Below are 21184 nucleotides of genomic sequence, written 5' to 3' on the forward strand. Positions count from 1 at the left end.
AAAAAAAAAAAAAAAAAAAAAAAAAAAAACAGTCCTGCAGACAGTTCTAGGGTTACTCCATTCTAAACACCTGGTATGTTTTGTGTTCCTAAATACTCTGTTGTCCTTTATAAAGTAGGTATGCCTTCTTAAAGATCTTATTAGAATTGTGAATGCTATTTTCTAAGGAATTATTTCCTGAAGTTAAAAATTACTTTCCTTATCTGTCTATGTTATCCTTTATAATGCTTATAATGCTTTCACTAATTCCCAGTCTGGAGCACGTGGTGTAGTTTGGTTTTTTTTTTTTTTTTTTTGTGGCAGAGTCTCACTTCTAGTTTAGGTGGACCTTGAACTCATTCTGTAGCCCAGCTGGCCTTGAACTTATAGAGATCCTCCTAAGTGCTGGGATTATAGGCATTGCCACCGTGCCCACCTCCTGGAGTTCAGATTTTAAATGTCCTCTAAAGGTCCATGCTTGGTCCCCAGCGTGGCACTGTTGGGAGATGTGGACCCTTTAAGAAGTGGGACCTAGAGGGTCTTTAGGTCATGAGGGGCTGTCACACCCTCAGAGGGATAGTGGGACCCTGGTCTCCTTTTTCTCTTTGCTCTACAGCCAAGAGACAGTTATGTTCTTTACCATGCGCTCCCGCCATGATGTACTGCCTCACCACACATCCAAAAGCAACCGGGTCAGTCATGGAACCTCCTCTAAAACAGCCAAAATAAACCTGTTCTTCTCCTAGTGATCTCAGATCCCTGTTACAACCACAGAAAGCTTACCACCCCGTTTGCTGCAGCAGTGATAGGAGCAGGAGATGCCCTGGTGGGAGATCAGTGATCCTAATGCATAAGCTCCCTCAGAGCAGAAAGGCAGTACCTATGATCCACAACACAGACAACCAAACACCCTTATAAATGGTGACTTTCTTCAGAGTTTAAATGCAACCATGCTAAAAGTACAGAACTAGCAAATTCCTAAAGAGTAATCTTCATGTTCAACAGCAAAGCTCAAAACGAGGAAACACAGTAACAAAAGTTAAGGTTAAAGCTCTTTTATTGCAAAGTATGTATTGAAACTATGAGGACTGCCCTCCTAGTGTATAAACTGCTATCCCTGGTGGTTTTCTTCTATAGTACTAGAACATTAAACTGGAGCATTAATTAAGTACCCCTGGGGTCCAGAATCTTGCCTATGAAGAGAAGGGCCCCTGTGTCCGTGTCCCTCAGGACAAAGATGAAAGGTTGGTTCAGGTGATAGTCCAGGGGAAAGGTTTGTTGGGTAGGCTGAAGGTCTGGGTTGATGGTGATTCCTTCCCCATCCTCATTCCATTCAAAACCAGCCCGGTGTTCCACTTGAGTAAGCTTGATGGGTTTCCCTGTGATCTTGCTAAAGTCAGGTGACTCAAACAAGGATTGCAGCTCTGCAAAGATTGAGTGATATTCCCATGGAAACTCTCCCTTATCCAACACCCCAACAAAAAATACAATCCTGATTCTTATTTTTTTGTTTTTTGAGTCAAGACTGGCATTGAACTAAGTGTGTGGCCCCGGGCTGGCTTCAAATTTGTGGTGCTCCTGCTTCAACCTCCCAAATTCTGGGATTTTATTTATTTATTTATTTTTTGGTACCAGGGATCGAACTCGGGTCCTTGCACTTGTAAGTCAGGCCACCAAACCGCTGAGCTAAATCCCCGGCCCCCAAATTCTGGGATTTTAAGCATGCACCACCACGCCTGGTTTATGCTGCTGCTGCCCAGTGCCCAGACTCATCCTGACTCAGGAGGTACCACAGAGTCAGCCCCACTGCCTTCACAGCAGTCATTGAGCATCTCTCCCAAAGGCTGTGGCTGGTGGTAACAATCTTGATTCTTAAATACTGATTCTCAAGAAGGCAAACAAGCCGAAGGTGGTAGTGTATGCCTATAATCCCAGCACTCCTGGAAGCTGAGGCAAGAGAATCATAAGTTCATACTCAGCCTGGGAAATTTAGCAATTTAGCAAGACTCTCTCAAACTAAAAAAATGTAAATAAATACAAAAAAAGCCTGGAGATGTAACTCTGGACAGAGGCCCTAGGTTCAATCCCTAGTATCACCAGAGGGGGAAAAGGTGGGACAAGCTGGAAGAGAAGGACTGTTTTTGACCTGTGAGGTATGTAGCACCCTGAGCTGGTAGGGAGGTAGGTGACTTGCCCTAGAACACACAACAAATGAGGTTTAGATTAGAAACCGGATGACCCAGACCTGTGTTCTGAGCTCCTGTTGTAGGACTACTTGAAGGTCCAGCACTGTTAGAATGGAGCAAGCATCCAGGACCTCCCTACCAGGCGATAGGGCCTTGAGTTCTTCTTGGTACAGTGAAGGCTCAGACTCAACCCCACCCCATCTCCAAAGAGCAAAAGGGTCTTGCAAACATACTCATCTCCTTCAAGGACTTGGTAACTTCGCCTTCAAAACTCAGCTTCAACTTGGGGATACTCAGGACTGCTTGGATAGTCTTCAGTTCTCGGTTTATGTCATGAACAAACTCAGAGGTGAGGCTCTCTTCTATCATGGTCAAATTCTGGGTCACCCTCATGGGCAGGAAGAAGATGACACTCATGCGTCCAGTCAAGGGCAGCTGGGCAATCTGAACCAATGAAGAGAAAGTGTGTGAGTTATCCCATAGAAGCCCAGGAGCCCAGGGATGAACACACAGCAAGATCTGCCAACTTACTGCTCATTTCTATGTGCAGAGCACCGGGCTAAAAGTGTTGGGTACAACAATACAGAAGCAGCAATAAAGTGGGTCCTTTGAACAAAAGCTCTTGACCCAAGGCTTATGGAACAAATACTGTCAGAAGTTCCCCAAAATCCACATACAAGTGTGTCCATGCGTACAAATGGCATTTCTCTTGTATTTCAGGCACTTTTGTCAGATTCCCAAAGAGAATGTTAAAAACTGCTAGCTTAGAATTCAAGGAAGTCAGGCTTGGAGTGTAGCTGGTAAAAGTTACCAGTTACCTAGCATGTATGAAGCCCTGGGTTCCAGCCCTAGCACTACAAAAAGGCATTCATAAAACCCTAGAAGGCTAGCAGCATCATGGAGATTGTGAGCATTTTTCAAAATTTGGCACTTGATTCTAAAAGTAAAAGGTCTCAGGAAAAGACATCAATATCTGAGTGCCAAGTCATGAGGACCCATTCCTTATTTTAAACCCTAAGTGAATAATTTTTGATACTATCCCTTACCCGCTTCTAGGAGGAAAGGCTCAGAGAAGTTAGTAACTTGCTCAAAGTTACGCAGCAGGCAAAATTCAAACAGCTGTCAGATCTCCAAGGTCATTCCATTTTCTTTCACACCTTTCTACCTGACTTGAACCTCTCCCACCACCCACACCGACCTCACCCCTCCAGACCTTGCAGTTGAGATCAGTATCGAAGCCATAGCGTAAAGTGGCCTTGGGATTTGACATCATGGGGACTTTCACAGTCCTCTCCTCATCCAAGTGGAAATCCTGGAGAGAAGTCTTTCCGGAGTCAAATTTTGTTACCCACTGCCCTGGAATGAAATGACAGAGTGTCCTGAGCCCCAGATGGCAGAGAGACCACAGGATTGTGTTGTCTACAAGGCCTGTTGTTGGAAATCACCCAGCTAAAAGAAACTCAGTCATGAGGTGCAGCTGCTCTATCTCAGCATGTGTGGTTTAGGTGCCACTGTTTCCAGGACCCTGAATACCTTCTGCAAGCAAGCTCAGTTGGAAATAAATTGATGGGGATGATTTGACTCTGGATTGTTAAGCTCCTTGGGTGTCATGTGGCCTTCAGTATATTAGGCCTGTGACTGTTCTTTCACTCCCTGGATGTCCGTGTTTGAAGTAGAAAGCCATTTGACTTCTCCCTAGTTGCACAGGTGGTCTGTTATTGCTGCTCCGTGACAGGTGTCATGGAGTTTTTGGTTTTTTTTTTTTTATTTTGGGGTGTTTTATTTGAAACGGAGTCTCGCTATGTAATTCAGACTGCCTTGAACTCACTATGGAACCAGGCTGGCTTCAGATTCATGCTGATGGGGCTCCCCACCCAGAGTCACAAAGCATTTTAAGGGAGATGTTGCCCAAATCACCCCACTTCCAAGGCCTCATTTGAATGGGGCTGGCCTCACGTGAGGCCTGTCAAACAGCTCCGGGCACCTCACCACTGCCTAGCTGAAGAGTACTGATAGATAATTAACAATTGCTTCCTAAGCACTGTTGTGTCTCAGATACAGCTGTTGTGAAAACAAAGTGTCTATGGAGGAGGATGGGACTTTCACCTTAAAGATGAGGAAATGAGCCCAGAAAGGCTAAGAAACTTGTGTACGATCCAGCAGCTCATAAAGACAGAGTTAGGACAGAGTTAGGATCAAAAGTCAGAAACTGACCACAATACCCAGCCCCAGTTAGGCCTCTCACAATTTGTAGATACTTATCAAACACTGCAGACACTTGGTAGATGATAAGCAGATGTGTTGAGGCACATACAGTTCTTAGATCCTCCTCTGGCTTTGCCCCTGGGTTCATGTTGGGTAGGGTCTTTGACTTCTCTTTGTTAGCCCCCTCTATACCTGCTGGCCATCTGACTTTGGCCAAAGTGGAGAAGCCCTCACCCTTGAAGTAAGCCACGCCAAGGAGGAGAATGCTGATCTCACTGGGCACTTCCTTTGTAGACCTGGGGATTTTCCCTTTCATCTGGGACTGCACCCAGTTGTTAATCTCTTGAAGGTCAACTCGTGGGTTGCCAGTCAGGATTCTGGGCCTGGTCGCATATGACTTTTCCAGTGGTGCAACAAAGATGGATTTTATCCGCAGCTCTGAGAAGAGGTGGAGCAAGATTAGTGCAAGAGAGCTGAACCAGCACCCTGTGTTTGAGAGTATGGCAGCTTTAGGCTCTGGTTCAGCACTCAGCAGGCCCCAACTTCCTGCCCAGCATCTTCCGGTGACTCACCAGGACTTCTGCCGGCTTCCCTGGGCACCGAACAAGGAACAATTCATTTTGCCCACTGCTGTTCCTCTTCATGTTACTGCCCTCCCCATACCCACCTGCTGTCTCCACAGCCCACTTCCTCTTTCTGATCCTCTTTGGGCTCACGGGCCCCTTCCTGCCCACCAGTGCCAGGCCTGGCCTGAGCACATATCATCTGTTGTTTAGAAAGAAACCCCCAGCGTAGAACATAGAGCCCCAGGCTCTCCGGCAGCCCAGGCCAGAAAGATGACTGACTCCTCTCAAAGACAATCCGGGAAGCACTCTTCAGGTTCTTCTGGGGGGCAGTGACAGTGGCAAGGAGTTCCTTGTAGGTTCCGTGGATATCAGGATTGCTGATCATGTCATAGTAGAGAGCCCGGTAAATAACAGATTCTGTTCGCTGTTCTGATCCTGCCAAAGAGACAAGGATAGAGCCTATATAGTCAAGACAGGCCTCCCCCAGGACAGGAATTCTATACTCCATTTTCTCTGTTGGGAGCCTGAGTAGGTGGATATTGCAGACCTGGTTCAACAAGGAATTCAAGGGCAATGGAAGAAAACAGGGACTTCATTCTTAGAGATTTTTACTACAGTGGGATAAAGGTGTCAAGCCTAGAGAGATAAGGCTGGGATTCAAGTCCCTGTATTCCTCCCACTACAGCACCTACACTGTTGTATAGTACCTTTTTATCAGTGTCCTCTGTGAGCTCAGCCCTGACCCCACTGAGGTGAGCCTAGACTTGCCGGTGGGGCTTATATCCCTAGAACCTGGGCAAATGGCTAGCACATAATCGAGGCTCACTGAAGAAAAGAATGAAGGATCCAGGATTTAGCTCAGTGGTTCCGCTGCCTGCCTTACTAGCGCAAGGACCCAAGTTCAATCCCTGATGCCAAAAGAAAAAGAAAGGAATGACTATTGATGTCACTATGTCAACACGTGAGAATTTGTGTGCTGACCTCAAGTTCCCACGTGCACACGCCACAATCCTGCAAGGCAGCTTCCCAGCACCTCTTTGCCTCCCAGAACCATGCCTGTGGCCCTTGGGCTGTGGCTGTGCACTCACCCAGCGAAAGGGCAGAGAGGGCTGTGGCCACACTGAGCGGAGACAGCAACACGTTGGAGGTGGGACTCTCGATGGATCTCAGCCGGTAAAGGTCATAGCCAAAGTTGGAGACAGCTGCTGCCAGCTTGTTTACAGGGACCTTGAAGAAGGGGTCCTCCTCCTCCACTGGCTCCCCTGTGCTTTCAGGAGCCTGGGAGGAGAAAGGAAGATCTGGCTTAGAATTAAGGGACCAATGGAGACAAGCAGAAACAGTGTCCCCTCATGGCACCGAGTGGGCTTGTGTTCTGGCCCCTGGGAGCTCTCCTTCCTAATTTTGGTGTGTTCAGCCCAAAGTCAGAGTGATCTTGTGCTCCCTGGTTATGTGTGAGCTCCCTGCTGGGGAGAGACAGCCTAGAAAAGAGATTAGCTGGCCAGGTTCAAGCACTTGTGACCTGTGAGCCACAAGCCGGTAACACGCACATTTTTTTTTAAGCAGCTGGGAATCTGGCTCAGTGGTTGAATGCATGCTTGCTAGTGTGCATGAGGCCCTGGGTTCCATTCACAGTTCAAAAAAAAAAGCAAAACAAAATCGAGGCCCTCCCTCCCCTGGGAAACCCCATACTCAGGCCACAGCAAGCTCCTGCTGCCTCCCAGTTTCTTCCTAGAACCTTCCCAGGTTCTTCCCAGGTTCCTCCCATCAAAACCCACCTTGACTTTCATGAGCACAACTTTTCCACCAAAACAGATTTTTCCTCCCTAGCTGAAGGAAACTTTCATTTTTCTGACCTCTTCTCAGAGTCAGCTACTACCTGCTTACTTACTAGCCACCCACCACTGTGCCAAGCTCTTTGCTAGTTTTTTGTTTTGTTTTATAGTGCTGGAGGGTTGAGTCAAGGGCCTTGCACTCCACCACTGAGCCACACCCTCAGTACCTGCTAGTTCTTCCTGACTCACTTCGATCCACTTGATGTATTTATCTAATATACCAGAAGATGAATATCTCAAAAGAACTGACTTCCTCAAAAGCAAAATGTGGGGCTGGGGATTTGGCTCAGTGGTTCTGCTGCCTGACTTACAAGCACAAGGGCCCAAGTTCTATCCCCAGTACAAAAAAAAAAAAGCAAAAACTGAATCTTTTACATTTCTATTCACCCCAGCACCTCCAGAGTAGGTATTCAGATGAGAAACAACTGAATGGCCACAATGCTTTCTAAGAAAACAGAGAGTGATTTAAGAGTGACTTGTGTACTGTCACTAAGCCAGGAGATGTAGGACCAGAATTCAAATTCAGAACCCACAACTTAGTCCAGGGCCCCTGCTAATATAGCCTAACTGCCTTGTCCCTCACTGTCACATAGCAGGGGCTTCTCTCCAGATGTCTGTCTGCCTTTTTGACCTGACTGTGCCCTCACTGGACAGCAGGTGGTTTGTCCACACTAATTCATCCTCTGCTGGACCCCTGGTCAGTATCTGAGTAAATATCAGAGACCACTGCCCACTCAGCCCCACAAGTAGTACAAAGAACTTGGGGAAAGCTCCTTACATAAGAAGGGGTAACTCCAGACTTGTTTGAGTACTTTGGCTTTTTAGACAGGGTCATACTCTGTAATGGTCTTGAACTCATTAGGTAGCCCAGCCTGACTTTCACTTGTGAACCACCTGCCTAAGCCTCCTGAGCACTGGGATTACAGGTTTGTGCCACCACTCCTGGTTTTAGATTTTATTTTTGTTCCAACTTTGTCCTCTGAAAAGTGCTGCTGGAGAAACCAAGACCCTGGAGGAATAAAAGCCAGAGCCCAGCTTGGAACCCAGGTACAACCTCCCAGGCCCATCTTCCACACGGCCTGCCGAGGAAAGGCTGGGACAGCTCATGCCCTCACCCACCAACCCCCACTGACCTCTGGGCTGCTGGCAATGTTCTGGCAGCTGCCATGCCCTAGCAGGGCTCCAGTCCAGAGGAGTAGCACGAGGACCTGCATCCTGAGCCTGCAAAAGAAGCAAGAGGTGCAGGCCACTTCCCTTCCACACCATCCTGGGCGGGAGACAGAGAGAGCAAGCACCTTCCTTCCTGCCTCCCAAGCCTGGACGTGGACTCAGCTTACAGACTGCACCCCCCCGGCAGTTCCCACCATGCACCTGCTCTCAATCCAGTCACACCCGGAACTATGCTCTGGTCTATGGCCTTTGTCCAGTGACCCGTTTTGGAACCTAAGGCTCCAGAGCAGTGAAGATCCTGCAGTGGGCTCCTCTGCATGGACTGTGGCCTAGCACAAGCACACCGTGAGGCTTTTCCCTGGAGGTACCCTGCCAGCTCGTTTGATAGGATTCGGAGCCCTGTCTCCTCAGACAACAGGCAGAACCTGGGTCTCAACCCTAGAATCAGGGAGTATCAAGAATGGAAGCGTCTATTCGAACACCTTCTGTCCCCCATCAGTTCTCAAGCTTCTTGGGCTCCTCTGGCCTGAAACCCGTGGCCCTACACTGGCACTCATTGCCTTCTCATTTCCATTTCAAAAGCTCCTCCGCTAATGGGTCAAAATGCAGGGTGTACATCTGGGTTTAAATTTCTATTCTAGGTCTTAATTGGTCTGTAAGTAGTAGTTTTTTCCCTTGTAAAATGTAATTAAAGTAGTACTTACCTATTATTATAAGGATTAAAAAATTAACCAGTATCTTAAGCAGCACTTAATTCCAGAGATCAGTAAGCTCTCAAACGATCCCAAACCAAATATGTTCCTTCAAAGAATCCCACGGTCCCCTCCCCTGTGGAGCCACGTCCTCTCGTTTCTCCCAGCTTGAAAATAGCTCTTAAGGCCTTGGAGCCTTCCTTCCTTCAGGTTGAACTACTCTTGTTTGTTTGTTGTCTGGTCCTACTCAACTACATCTCTAACCCTTTTTATTCTTAGTGCCTTACTAAGTTGTCCAGGCTGGCCTCAGACTTGCAGCCCTCTGGCCTCAGCCTCCTGAGTTCCTTAGATTACAGACAAGCGCCACCACACCTGGCCAGCCTGCTTCTTAGTAAGACTCTACATCCCTTCACCTCACCTCCTCAGTGGCCCCTCTGCCTACCTTGTGATCTGCCACCTGGACCACAAGGAAAACTCAAATCTGGGTCTAGGTCTTTAGATGTTCCTGCATTCACCTCATCTGTGTTCACCCTGGAATCAGGTAGTGGGGGAGTGGCAAAGACAGTGGGGGTATTTACAGATAGCACCCCAAGAAGCATTTAGTTACAAAATCTGACAAGGCCTCAGCAGCCAGAACTTTGGCTGGTCCACAGTCTTCCTCCACCTGTCCTAAACCTACCGCCCCTGAAGGTCTCCTGGGTTCCATCGCATCCCTTCATATACACAGCAGCACTCCCCCATGAATACAGCACCCTAACTTCTCTGATCCCCCCAAAAAATTGGGCCAGAAAAGTGAGGAGCGCAGTCTGTGATTGTCAGTTGAAGTCCTTAAAATTAAGTCTAATAATCCACCAGGTGACATTGTAGTGCAAGAAAGGCAACAAAGAAAAGATCCCTGAGTTTGTTTAGCTTAAGTCAGTACCACTAACAAGAACCAGCCCAGCTTTCTAAACCCTCCTCTGGCGCCAACTGGGAGTTGAGGGCCTCCTGTGTTCCCAGTCAGCTGCTCTTCCACATGGCTGCCCCCGCAGCTCTGGGAAGCTCACCCCTTCAGACTGCAAGGAAAGTAAGTGTTCCGGGCAGAGAGAGACAGAGACCTCAACACTCAGACTCACAGATGCTCTCCACCCGGCCAGCTCTGCCCAGAGCCTCAAGGGACCGGCGTATTGGAGAATGAAAATTCAGTGCGATGCTCAGGAGGCAAGGCTAGCGGAAAAGCTGTCAGCTCGCCCCAGCTGACCTCTCGCCGGGGTAGGGAATTGAAAGAAAAGGGAAAAATGATCAACCTGGCATAGTATTTAAAGAAACATCTTCACCCCAGTACCAAAAAATAAAGAAACAACTTCAGGGAACAGTTCAGATGCACTTGAAAATGAGACCTTCCTGAGTCTCTGTGGAGCCTAAGCTCCAGATCGGTGTAACTGATCATTGTCACTACATGGGTAAAACTGAGGACTGGAGATTAAGTGAGGGGACCTGGTGGGGAAAGGGACAGGGTGTAAAGCGGGCCCAGAGCTAGATGCAGGAGAGGTAGTACTAATGGCCACGACTTTGAACCCTCCACCTCAACCCATAGAGACACAGGGTGTGGGAGACTAAACCCCATACCAGTACAGACAGAAGGGGACTAGAAACCAAGGCCCTGGAGTACACACCAGGACCTGTGCAAGGTGACTGTCCTATAGGCTGGGGCAACCATTGGCTGGCCAGGGGCACAGGGACAATGATACCATGCTGTCCAAAGGGCAGGATCTGAACCAGACTCCTGGCCTGCTGGGTGGGGGAGAACATAGGCAGTGGATAACCTGGACTAAGGTCAACCTTCCTTTCTGCCACTATCCAAGAGGTGCAGGAACTGAGAGATATTGGGAGCTTGCATCCAAGCTGGGAGGATAAACATGAGCCAGAACATGTGTTTCAAATTAAATCCAGCTGTGAGACAAACACCATGGCTCCTCCTCCCCTTCACCCTCCCCCTCACAGAACCATACAGCCTTCAAGCCACAGAGCAACAAACTGTGGACAGTGCAAGGGAGGGCACCTCCCTCCCACTCCCCTACCTCGGGAGAGTTTCCAGGGGTCCTCTCTGGCCCACAGCCCCCAGGAAACATCTTTTCTGAAATCCTGGAGTCTAAGTGAGTCAGGCCAAGACATCCCAGAATCTACCAGCCCTGGGACTAGAACTGCCTGGTTCCTATCCCAGCCCCCCTCAGGCTAAGGACTGAACCCCGGGTGGAGAGCCACAGGCCAGACAGTGGTAGGTTTAGAACCCTGAAACTTTTCTTGGTCTCAGACTACTCCCTGCTGTGGCTCGCCTCAGGGAAGGAAAAGGGTCCCCAGGGAGCCTAGTCCCCCAACTCCACACACTGGCTGAGCTAAAGGGTGGCCACTGTTCACTAGGGACCAGGACCTCTCTGTCTCCCAGCTTTTACTCACAATTCACTGGAGGTCCTGGACAGAACACCCTGGCTATCCTCCATCCCAGCCCTCAAGCAGGGCTCAGCAGCCAGTTGCTTGGTGGCTTTGGGAAATAACCTTTGAAATCAGCACCAGTTGATTTGTAAAAAGCAGGAATGAGAGAAGTGAGAGGAAGCCAGGCTGGGCTACAGGGCAGTCACCCTTCCGACACCCCTGGGGACACATCTCTCAGAGGGTCCTTCTCTTGGGGCTGAAGCCCTTTTTGAGTAGCTGCTCAGACCTGACCTAGAGCTTAGCTCTCTGCTTCCACAACCACCCCCGACTGTTTCCCAGTCACTTCATTCAAAGTCCTTTTGTGTCTGGTTGCAGTGGGTCCTCAGGGAATAACTGGATCCTGGCCTTCGGCTCCCTCACTCTTTCTGCCCTCTCTTCCCCACTCACGCTGGTACCCGTGCTGCAGGGGCTACTCTCCCCCACCTCTTCCTTGCATGCCCTTTTTACTGTTCCCAGGGTACCGCTGTCTCTCCCAGTCCACTATCTCGGGGGCCCCTCCTGTCTTACGCTGAGCCACAGACCAGACCCGGAGCTGCTTTACCTGTAGTTCGCTGTAGCTCTACTCCCGGGTGTACTCCAGCTTCGGTCTCCTCAGTCTGCACTCCGAGGGGCTCCAGCAAGCACTAGAGCTTTTATAGCTGCTTCCCAACCCAGCCTCCAGCAGGCTTCAGATTACAACTACTTTTTCCTTTTTTTTTTTTTTTCTTTTCTTTTCCTTTTTTTTTTTAAACAACTATTCTTAAAGAGACCTGCACGTAATTTGGATTCTGCTATTGCATCATTGTCTGGAGTTAACTTTAACCCACTGCTGTCCTTTCACCCCACACCCCAAGACTCACCTGTTTGTATAACTTTCTCCTTTACCAGGCCCTGGCGGCCCCGGACTTTGTGGACTTCCTGCAAGATGGCCAACCCCAGGTTACCTTGGCCAGCCTGGTGTCTTGCAGGATGGGCTGGAGAGGTGGGCAAGTGGAGTAGAGAAAAACATCAGCCTAGTATGGAAATTTAGGTTTGGGGTTTTGTTGTTGTTGTTGTTGTTGTTTGTTGTTGTTGTTGTTGTTATTTTTGAGACAGGTCTCCTATGCAGTTCCAGCTGCCTTAAATTTGCAGCAGCCCTCTTGCCTCAGCCTCCTGAATCCTGGGATTACAGGTGTGCACAGTCATACTCAACTGGATTTGAGGTTCTTTTTGGTCCCTGGCCCTGACACTGAGTAAGGTTTGGGGCAAGTTAACCTTCTGGCTCTTCCCTCTTTGGCTGAAAAATGAAGGAATGAACTGAAATTGTCTACATGCTTTTTCAGCTCTGAAATTCTGTGATTTCTGAAGACCAGAATGGGCACTATGGCCCAGAGGAGGCCTCCAATAAAGTTACCCAAAAGGAAAACACTGGGCCCAGATCACCTTGGGATATTTAGAAACTTACAGTGTGGTGTGAAAGTAAAACATTAGCTGAGCATGGTGGCACACACCTGTAATCTTAGCACCTGGGAGGATTGCCTCAAGTTTGAGGCCAGTTTGAGCTATGTAGTGACACCCTGTCTCGGGAAAAAAAAAAAAAAAAAAAAAAAAAAAAAAAAAAAAAAAAAAAAAAAAGAGAAAGAAAAAGAAAAGAAAAACAGTGAAATGAGAGGTAATTAAAGACTACAGGTTGAATACTCTTTATTTGAAATGTTTAGGACTCAATTTCAAATTTCAAGGCCGGGTGTGGTGGCACACGCCTGTAATCCCAGCACTCGGGAGGCTGAGACAGGAGGATCGCTGTGAGTTCAAAACCAGCCTGGGCTACACAGTGAGTTCCAGGTCAGTCTCAACTACATAGTGAGACCTTGTCTCAAAAAACCAAAAAAAAAAAAAAATTCAGACAGAGTCTTGCTGTGTAGTTTAAGGCAGTCTCAAATTTACAGGGATCCTCCTGCCTCAGCCTCCTAAGTGCTGGGATTACAGGCATGAGCCACCATGCCCAGTTTTAGACTTCTTTTAGATATTGGAATATGTGTGTCTACATAATGAGAGATCTTGGTGATGAAGATCCTCCTGCCTCAGCCTCCTAAGTGCTGGGATTACAGGCATGAGCCACCATGCCCAGTTTTAGACTTCTTTTAGATATTGGAATATGTGTGTCTACATAATGAGAGATCTTGGTGATGAGACTCAAGTCTAAACAAAAAATTCATCTTTGTTTTATATACACCTTATACACATAGCCCGCAAGCTATTTTATATAATGTTTTATAATAATTTTGTGCATGGAACAAAGGTGTTTTTTTGTTTTTGTTTTTGTTTTTGTTTTACATTAAACCATCAGACTTATGGCATCATATCATTGCTCAAAAACTTTCAAATTTTGGAGCAATTCAGATTTTTCGATTAGCTATCCTCAACCTGTGTAAAAAAACGTTTCTAAGCAAGTATGAGTCCTGGCTGAGAAAGCCCGAAAGTCATTCAGAGAAGAGATCAGGGGAGGAAAGGGTAGGTGTCCTGGCATATTGAGCTCAAGAGAGAGGAAATTTGGGGGAAATTAAAAGTTTTCTCTTGGGGAGCAGACCTAGGTTCCTGGGTAGAACTTTACAGAGAGCAAAGTTGAGCTTTATGAGAAGAAGAGTCAGTCAGAGCGCAGTTCCTTTGAACTAAAAATTGTGCAGCCCCTCCTCACTCAGTACTAGGCTCTCACAGGAGGAGGAGCTGGACATGGAGAGACTCAGTCTCCCTCCAGGAACTTGCTGGCACATAACCGAGGCTGATGGGAGCGTGGCTCAGTCCAAGACAATGTGGGACAGTCTGTGATGGCTGTCTCCACGGCTGCATGGCCCACCACAGTCACACGAGCCTCGTGTGGCTACAGAGCACAGACTGGAAATGCAAACTGAACATCACATTTTGAACACTCTGCATAAAAAAGGAATGGAGGCTGGGAGAGGTGGCGCACGCCGATAATCTCAGCACTCTAGAGGCTGAGGCAAGAGGATCACTGTGAGTTTGAGGGCAGCCTGAACTACATAGCAAGACCTTGTCTCAAAAAGACAAAAAAAAGGACCGAGGATTTAGCTTGGTGGTGCTGTGCCTGCCTGGCAAGTACAAGGTCCTGAATTTGATCCCTAGTATAAAAAAAAAAAAAAGGGAATATACCTATCTCAACTATTTTTGCATTGATGCTATATATTGAGTTAAATAAAATTTTCATCTCTCTCTTTCTGTGTTTCTCTTCGATCTCTCTTTTTTAGTGCTGAGGATGGACTCCCATGACCTCGCTCATGCTAGCCAAGTGCTCTACTACTGTGTTACAACCCAGCCCATTTATTTTTTAACAAATATTGTACTCAGGTGGTTCAACAGAAAATACACAGTAAAAAGTCTTCCTCCATTCTCCCTGCAGTCAGCTGGTGTTAATCTCTTTCCTATGCATCTTTTCAGAGGTACTATTGATCTAGATGATATAGGGGAAATAGATGTAACTCCCAACCTGCTAGATATCTGCTACACCAAGTTCATGTTGGCAAAATAAAAAAAAATGTATTCTAAGGAACAAGGGAGGTTAAGAGTGGAAAATATTTTTTGAGGGATAGGCAGCTCCTGCCTGAGAAGGACAGAAGGGCACCCAGTAAGTAGGTTGTCTTGGACCTCACTTACAAGGGAGGCTTTACAGAGCAAAATCACAAGGTGGGTACAAGGTGGGACAAAACTATGATCAACCAATTAGATTACAAGCATACAAGCATAGTCACCTAGGTAATACTGATCCAATGGGGAAGCAAGTCACGTAGCAAGTGTACACGGAAAGAACAAGGACCTTTCCTGGAAGGGATGGGTCAGGAGGTCTTGGTCCCCCACCCAAGGGGACTGATGCTGATCTAGAATATCAATCATTATTGTTCATCCCTTGGGGAAGTATGTGGGTATAGTCATTTCATCTTTATCTTAAGGACTTGCCTTCAATGAATGTTCCTCAAACCACAGTTGTTGTTTTGTTTGTTTGTTTTTGTTTTCATTTTGTTTTTTGAGACAGGGTCTCACTATGTAATTAAGACTGACCTGGAACTCACTATGTAGCCCAGGCTAGTCTCAAACTTGCAGTGATCCTCCTGCCTCAGCCTCCTGAGTACTGGGACTACAGGTGTGCGCCACCACACCCAGCCAAACCACAGTTGTAATGTGTTCTTATCATCTGCACTGACTTCTTTGAGGGCCTAGCCCTGACTGCCTGTAATACTTCTAACTAACTTAGCTGTCTGTAATATTCCTCCCTCTGAAAAGTTACCCCTAATTGTTAAGAGTCAAGGGGCAAAGACCGTTCTGGCTACTTCCAGCTGAAGGGGATCATAGTTGTGATTGGCAGAGACACTCTATAGAGGGTCCACCTAAAACCGCTTGATAGATGTCAGATGTGCTCTTCTTGGGCAGGTGTATAGCTTTAAGCCTGGAAGAGCCAAGAAGGAAGAGAGAAGTATGCATGGACCAAATAATAAGATCAACAAGATGATTGTGAGCACAGCCGACAAAAGTTTCCAATATAAAGAGCCAATAATACCCTCCCACAATGAGGAGAAGGAGAAGGTACAGGAAATTTTAGAATCTGACATTGCATTAACCTGTCATTTAATGTCTTGAACAGTCATTGAGATATTAGCAGAAGGATCAGGAATGTATACACAACATTCATCTTTTATAATTGCACAAGTACACCCTTGTGTTGCTGTTAGAATATCTGATGCCATCCGATTTTGGAGAATGGCTTGCCCCATTAATTGTATTTCTTCTATCAGGAGAGAGAGACCAGTCATGGTGTCACTTAAGGCTTGTTGAATACAGTTAGCTAAGGTCTCCATGTGTTGCATGATGCCCTTAATACTAGGGAACAGATAAAAATAGAAGCGAAGTGATCATACCAGTGAAACACAGTTCTAGACCATCGATGATGTAGGTGGGGTAAGTTTGTAGGTTTGTTTTTTACATTCCGGCCTTATAACCACACAAATCCCAGTGTGCATCTCCCTATCCAACGGGGTGGGGGGAGCAGGGCCACAAATTGATTCCACAGAACCAGTGAGTGCCACTGGGGGTTCCCATCTAATTCCAGGGTGATTAAACCAGTCTGTTGCAAGTCAGTCTTTAGCCTGTAAAGTTATAGTACGTAGATACTGTTTGAGGAGTGTCGTAGAAGACATCTCTTCCCAGCATTAGCAGGCTGTAGTGACACAAGCTTCTTGCCCCTCCATAATTCAGCTGTGTTGCACTGGGAGTAGCAGAGCTTGGCTGAGTTCACTCCCAGTCAAGGTGAACTGACTCCAACTAAATTCTTCCCCTCTGAATTAGCTGTTCGTTCTCTTCAGCAAAGATAAGCTTGTGCCTCATTCTATAGTACCGCCTGCTTGACACTTGTTATCAGCAGGTGTCCCAAGACCTGCCCAGCTTCCCCCTTGTCCCACACTTATAATGAATAAAGACTTGATGTCCTGGGAGTCTTTTGTCTTGGCTGCCCAGAGCAGCTTAGATCAGCCCAAGACTCAGTTTATCTCCGTGTGTTTCTTCTATTTCCCATTTTCCTATCTTGTGAACATCCTAATGGCTTGCAGGAGACCAGGACCACTGCAGGGGTCTCTGGTAAAATCCCTTTTCCATTTCCCTTTCCCTACAGGGGTCCATCCCACATATTTAGTAGAGTTAGACCAAGGAGAATAGGAGTGATTTCTTTGTTCCCAATATAAGGGGCCTTTCTACTAAGTTAACCTGTATTGGGGGTTAACTATATATAATCATCCCATATCTGAAAGTAGCCACCTTAATATCTGTGGTTGTTAAGCAGCAAATAAATATATGAAAATATGTTCAGCATCACTGGTCATTTGAGAGATGCAGATGAAAACAACACTGAGATTCCACTTCACCCCAGAAAGAATGGCTGCTATCAAGAAATCGACCAATAACACATGCTGGCAGGAGGGCCAGGGATTTAGCTCCGTGTTTCTGCTGCCTGCTTCACAAGTGCAAGGTCCTGAGTTCTATCCCCAGTACCAAAAACAGACAAAATGAAACAGATGCTGGCAGGGCTGTGGGGAGAAAGGAACCCTCCTCCATTGTTGGTGGGAGTGCAGACTTGGTGCAACCACTGTGGAAATCAATATGGAGATGATACCTCAAAGAACTAGGATTAGAGGTTCCATTTGACCCAGCCATCCCTCTGCTGATTATCTTTCCAAAGGAATAAAAAGAATCATACCACAGTGATATATGTGCACCCATGTTTATAGCGGCACAGTTCATAATAGCTAAAACTTGGAAACAGCCCAATTGCCCATCAACTGGATACACATCTGATGTAAGCCCTAGGAACCAGAAACTGCTGCTCAGAGTGACCCAACATCCAAATACTGGATAGAGAAGATGTGGTTTGTCTATGAAATGGAATATTACTCAGCCATAAAGAATGAGAAACTAGAAACATTTATAGCTAAATGGATGCACATTGAGGCCATACTCTTAAGTGAAATAAATAGGACACACTTGAGTAAATACTGAATAGTTTCTCCAGTGTGAAAAACAAAAAGTGTAAATAAGGTTCAAATGGTATAATTGGGAGCGTGAAATAGAAGAAAATGGCTAAAGGGGAAGTAGAAAGGGGAGGGTAAGGGAAAAGAAAAAATGGAAACAAAGTCTTCGTAAATAGGGAAGGGTGAAGTGGGTGAAGGGAGGTCAGGGGTTTGGGGGAAAAACAAGAACCAAGACATCATGTAAAGGTACAAGATCCCAATGACAAATGTAACTGAATTATTTGCCTTAAAGGTATCAGTAAACTTAATGGAAAAAATATCTATGGTTGTTGGCCCTTATGATAGGACCCTTGTTCTTACTTAACGGGTTTTACTAGAGTCTGTAGAGAAGCTTCAGTGGTGTTAGAAAAAAATGCAAATATGTCCAGGATCATTAAGGGTGTAGTTTATAGGTCACTCGGTTACCTTGTGATGGTGGGATGAACTGTGAGCCACTGAACTCTTTTGTGTCCCATCAATATAGCCTTGAAGCTTAATCCAATCATCCTCTTGAAGTGGGGACACCCAGCAAAGAAGTCCTGATGTATTTGACAAGGGGAGCAAGCCACATATCCAGCAAGATGTTTGTTGCAAAGACTTTGCATATTCCTGTGCCCACACTGGAAAGAAACTGCACTCTCCTTTAAGTAGTGAAGTGATTAGTAAAAGGGCCAAGAGTAACAGATTACTTATCTGTAGGATTTGCTTTCTGAATAAGAATTTTAAGTCCTCTATGGGTTCTTGGGAGTATTTGGAAGTGGGGTCACACTGAGCAGCAGTTTCTGGTTCCTAGGGCTTACATCAGATGTGGTATATCCAGGAGTCCAGGCCTGCTACCTTGACAGCTGATGGAGTCGACAGGATCAAGGTATAGGGTCCTTCCCAAGTTCTTCCTAGGGAAGGAGATGATGAGGGGAGAAACTTTACCAGCACTAAATCTCTGGGGTCAAATATGGGGTTTCCCTTCTCTTTAGGCTGAGCTTCCATTAGTGGTTGAGGAGTGTGTTGGAATTTATCCAATGAGGTGGCATCTTTTAGTAAGGCATCTGTTTCTCTATCAAAGAGAAAATCATTAGAGAGAAAAGGGCATCCATAGAACATTTCAGATGGACTGAGGTCTAGAATTTGAAGTGTATTTCTTACTTTGATAAGCACTAAAGGTAGGAGGTGAGGCCACTGCAGATGGGTTTTCTGAGCCATCTTGCAAAGATATCTCTTTAGAGTCTCATTCATTTTCTATACCTTTTCCCATGAGTGTGGCTTCCATGCACAGTGAAGGTGACAGAGAATGCCCAGTTCCTGAAAGATACCCTGTGTGCTAAAAGAAGGCCCATTATTACGTGGTAAGCTCTCAGGAAGTCCAAATCTGAAGATGATTTCTAAGACAAAACCTTTATCATCTCTTGGGGCTTCTCTGTTCTACAAGGAAAGGTCTCAACCCAGTGGGTGAAAGTATCGACCCAGACCAACAAGTACTGGAGCCCTTACTCTTTGATATGAGTAAAATTGAGGGGTCTGTCTCCTCTGTGATATTTACCATGTCTCTGAATACCTGGAGGGGCTATGGTCTGGTTAAGAGGATTGTTCTTTGGGCAGAGCTCACATGTCTTAACTATCTATTGTACTGTTTGAGAAAGTCTCTTTCCTATGAATAACTTTGAGGCCACCGAGTGGGTTTTCACTCTCTCCAAATGAAAGATTTGATGTAAAGACTAATAGTTTTCCACTGACTAGAACCAGGAAGAAATAATTTACCATCATCTGATTGCAACCATCCTGATGGAAGTAACCGACACCCATGGGAGAAAGACCTCTCAGTTTCTGGCTGAGAAGATTTAAATTGAATATGCTCAAGGGATCCTTCCCAGATGGGGGACTTGAAGGGGGGAAGCTTGAGCAGCTTCTTTTGCAGCTGCATCAGCCAGTTGACTACCCTGAGATACTTCATCAACTCCTTTTTGGAGTTCTCTTCAGTGAATAACCACCACTCTGGAGGGCATATGAGCAGATGATAAACATTCATCTATCTTATGATACTTTGTGGGAGATCCATTGGCAGTCGGGTAATTTATTTCTTTCCATATTGCTGTGTGGGCATATAATACTAGGAGAGCATGCTTTGAATCAGCATAAATGTTGACTTTTTTATCCCTTTCTGAGTTGTGAAGTGCTGATCAGAGCTCTGAGTTCTGCTAGTTGAGCGCTCATCCCGGGAGCAAGTGAGGAACTTTCAAGTGTCTGAGGTACAGTCAGTACTGCCTACCCCTACTGTAAACCTAAAATGTACCAATAAACTCAATGAGATAAAAAAAAAAATACAGCCTACCCTGCCTTTCTTGTCCCATTCTCCATGAAGGAACTGCCATCACCAAAGACAGTCAAATCATGCTTACTGAGGTATGTGTCTAATAAGTCTTCTCTGCCTTCATATGTATGGAGAATTACCTATTTACAGTCACATCTTTTGGCCTCAATTTCCTCCTCTTCTGCTAGAAAGGTGGCAGGGTTTAAGGAGAAATATGCCTCTAGATAGTAGATACATCTAATTGTGCCTTTGTGGCCAGAGATGTCTGGTTTTCCTGTGGCTTACATTTACATTTTGAACACAAATAGGAATTATTTCTTAGTGTGAAAAAAGGTGCAAGCTACAGGGCTGGGGATTTAGCCCAGTGGTTTTGCCACCTGCCTCACAAGTACAAGGTCCTGACTTTGATCTCCAGTACCAAAAAAAAAAAAAAAAAAAAAAAGTGCAAGCTACAATTTATTCCAGCTTTAACAGTTTATGTTTAAAGAAGAAAGTATTGCTAACAAAACCAATAATCAAGAGATCTAAGCCACTGCTTTCCAATTTTTTGAAAGAGAGTGAGGGCAAATTAAAAGTGATGAGAGCACCACCACCACCCCAGCCTACAAAAGAAATCAACTCTAGAGATAGATAAAGTCAATTTATCTATATAATCACCTAGGCAGTTTTCCTTAGTAGTAAGGCAAGGCTAAATTTTATTCAAAATCCACCATAAAATTTCTAGGTCTCTGAAGCTCACAGGTTAAACTTATAGCCATCCTCTAGCAACCACAATTCACATTTTAGTAAAGGCACATTTATCAGTTTCCTACATGCACATGAAAGAAGAGAAAAGCTGACTAAAATCCCTTTTTTATTCTAGTCGGTATATACAAGGCACAAGTGTAAATAGCCAGCTGATAGTTCTCTGTGAGAGGCAGACAGTTGTTGCAAGCTGCCTCAGCCTGACTTCTTGGAGGTAGACATGGATTAGCTACAAGGGGTTTAGCTAATCAAGAAGTTTAAAGTTAACTCAGTGAGTTGGAGAAAATCCTGGGGAGTTTTCTAACTTACTAGCAGAGAGAAAAATCCAAACTCGTAGCTCAACTCTTAATGGAGGCTTAAGAGAGGGCTCTAACAGCGTTGACTCTGGTCACTCTGGAACAGAGGATGGGAGAAGATCGCTGAGTTAGCCTTTTGCCTTACTGAGGAGCGCAGGAAGGGATGTGGATAAATGGAGATTTTTCTCCTGGTTACCCACTTGGGCTGTCAGC

At 45.9% G+C, this 21184-nt stretch overlaps 1 protein-coding gene across 2 annotated transcripts; it reads right to left on the reverse strand.

The window, feature by feature from the left end:
* Nucleotides 1–998: 998 nt before the first annotated feature.
* On the reverse strand, nucleotides 999–11753 carry Serpinf1 (serpin family F member 1). 2 transcript variants are annotated; one of them, XM_033762856.1, is made up of 9 exons: nucleotides 11644–11753; nucleotides 11067–11165; nucleotides 7902–7989; nucleotides 6025–6214; nucleotides 5216–5371; nucleotides 4605–4808; nucleotides 3379–3521; nucleotides 2399–2609; nucleotides 999–1403 (listed from the first exon to the last, which is right to left on the reverse strand). In XM_033762856.1, the coding sequence occupies exons 2-9, from the start codon at nucleotides 11108–11110 to the stop codon at nucleotides 1144–1146; spliced, it is 1296 nt and encodes a 431-aa protein (XP_033618747.1). In that variant the 5' UTR covers nucleotides 11111–11165; nucleotides 11644–11753; the 3' UTR covers nucleotides 999–1143. The 2 variants fall into 2 exon arrangements, with proteins under 2 accessions (XP_033618747.1, XP_010640449.1); XM_010642147.3 differs by lacking the exon at nucleotides 11067–11165 and having other exon boundaries at nucleotides 1000–1403; nucleotides 11644–11752.
* Between the last annotated feature and the right edge of the window lie 9431 nt (nucleotides 11754–21184).

This window comes from Fukomys damarensis, unplaced genomic scaffold, assembly GCF_012274545.1.
Source record: "Fukomys damarensis isolate Sample0158 unplaced genomic scaffold, DMR_v1.0_HiC HiC_scaffold_13, whole genome shotgun sequence".
NCBI lineage: Eukaryota > Metazoa > Chordata > Mammalia > Rodentia > Bathyergidae > Fukomys > Fukomys damarensis.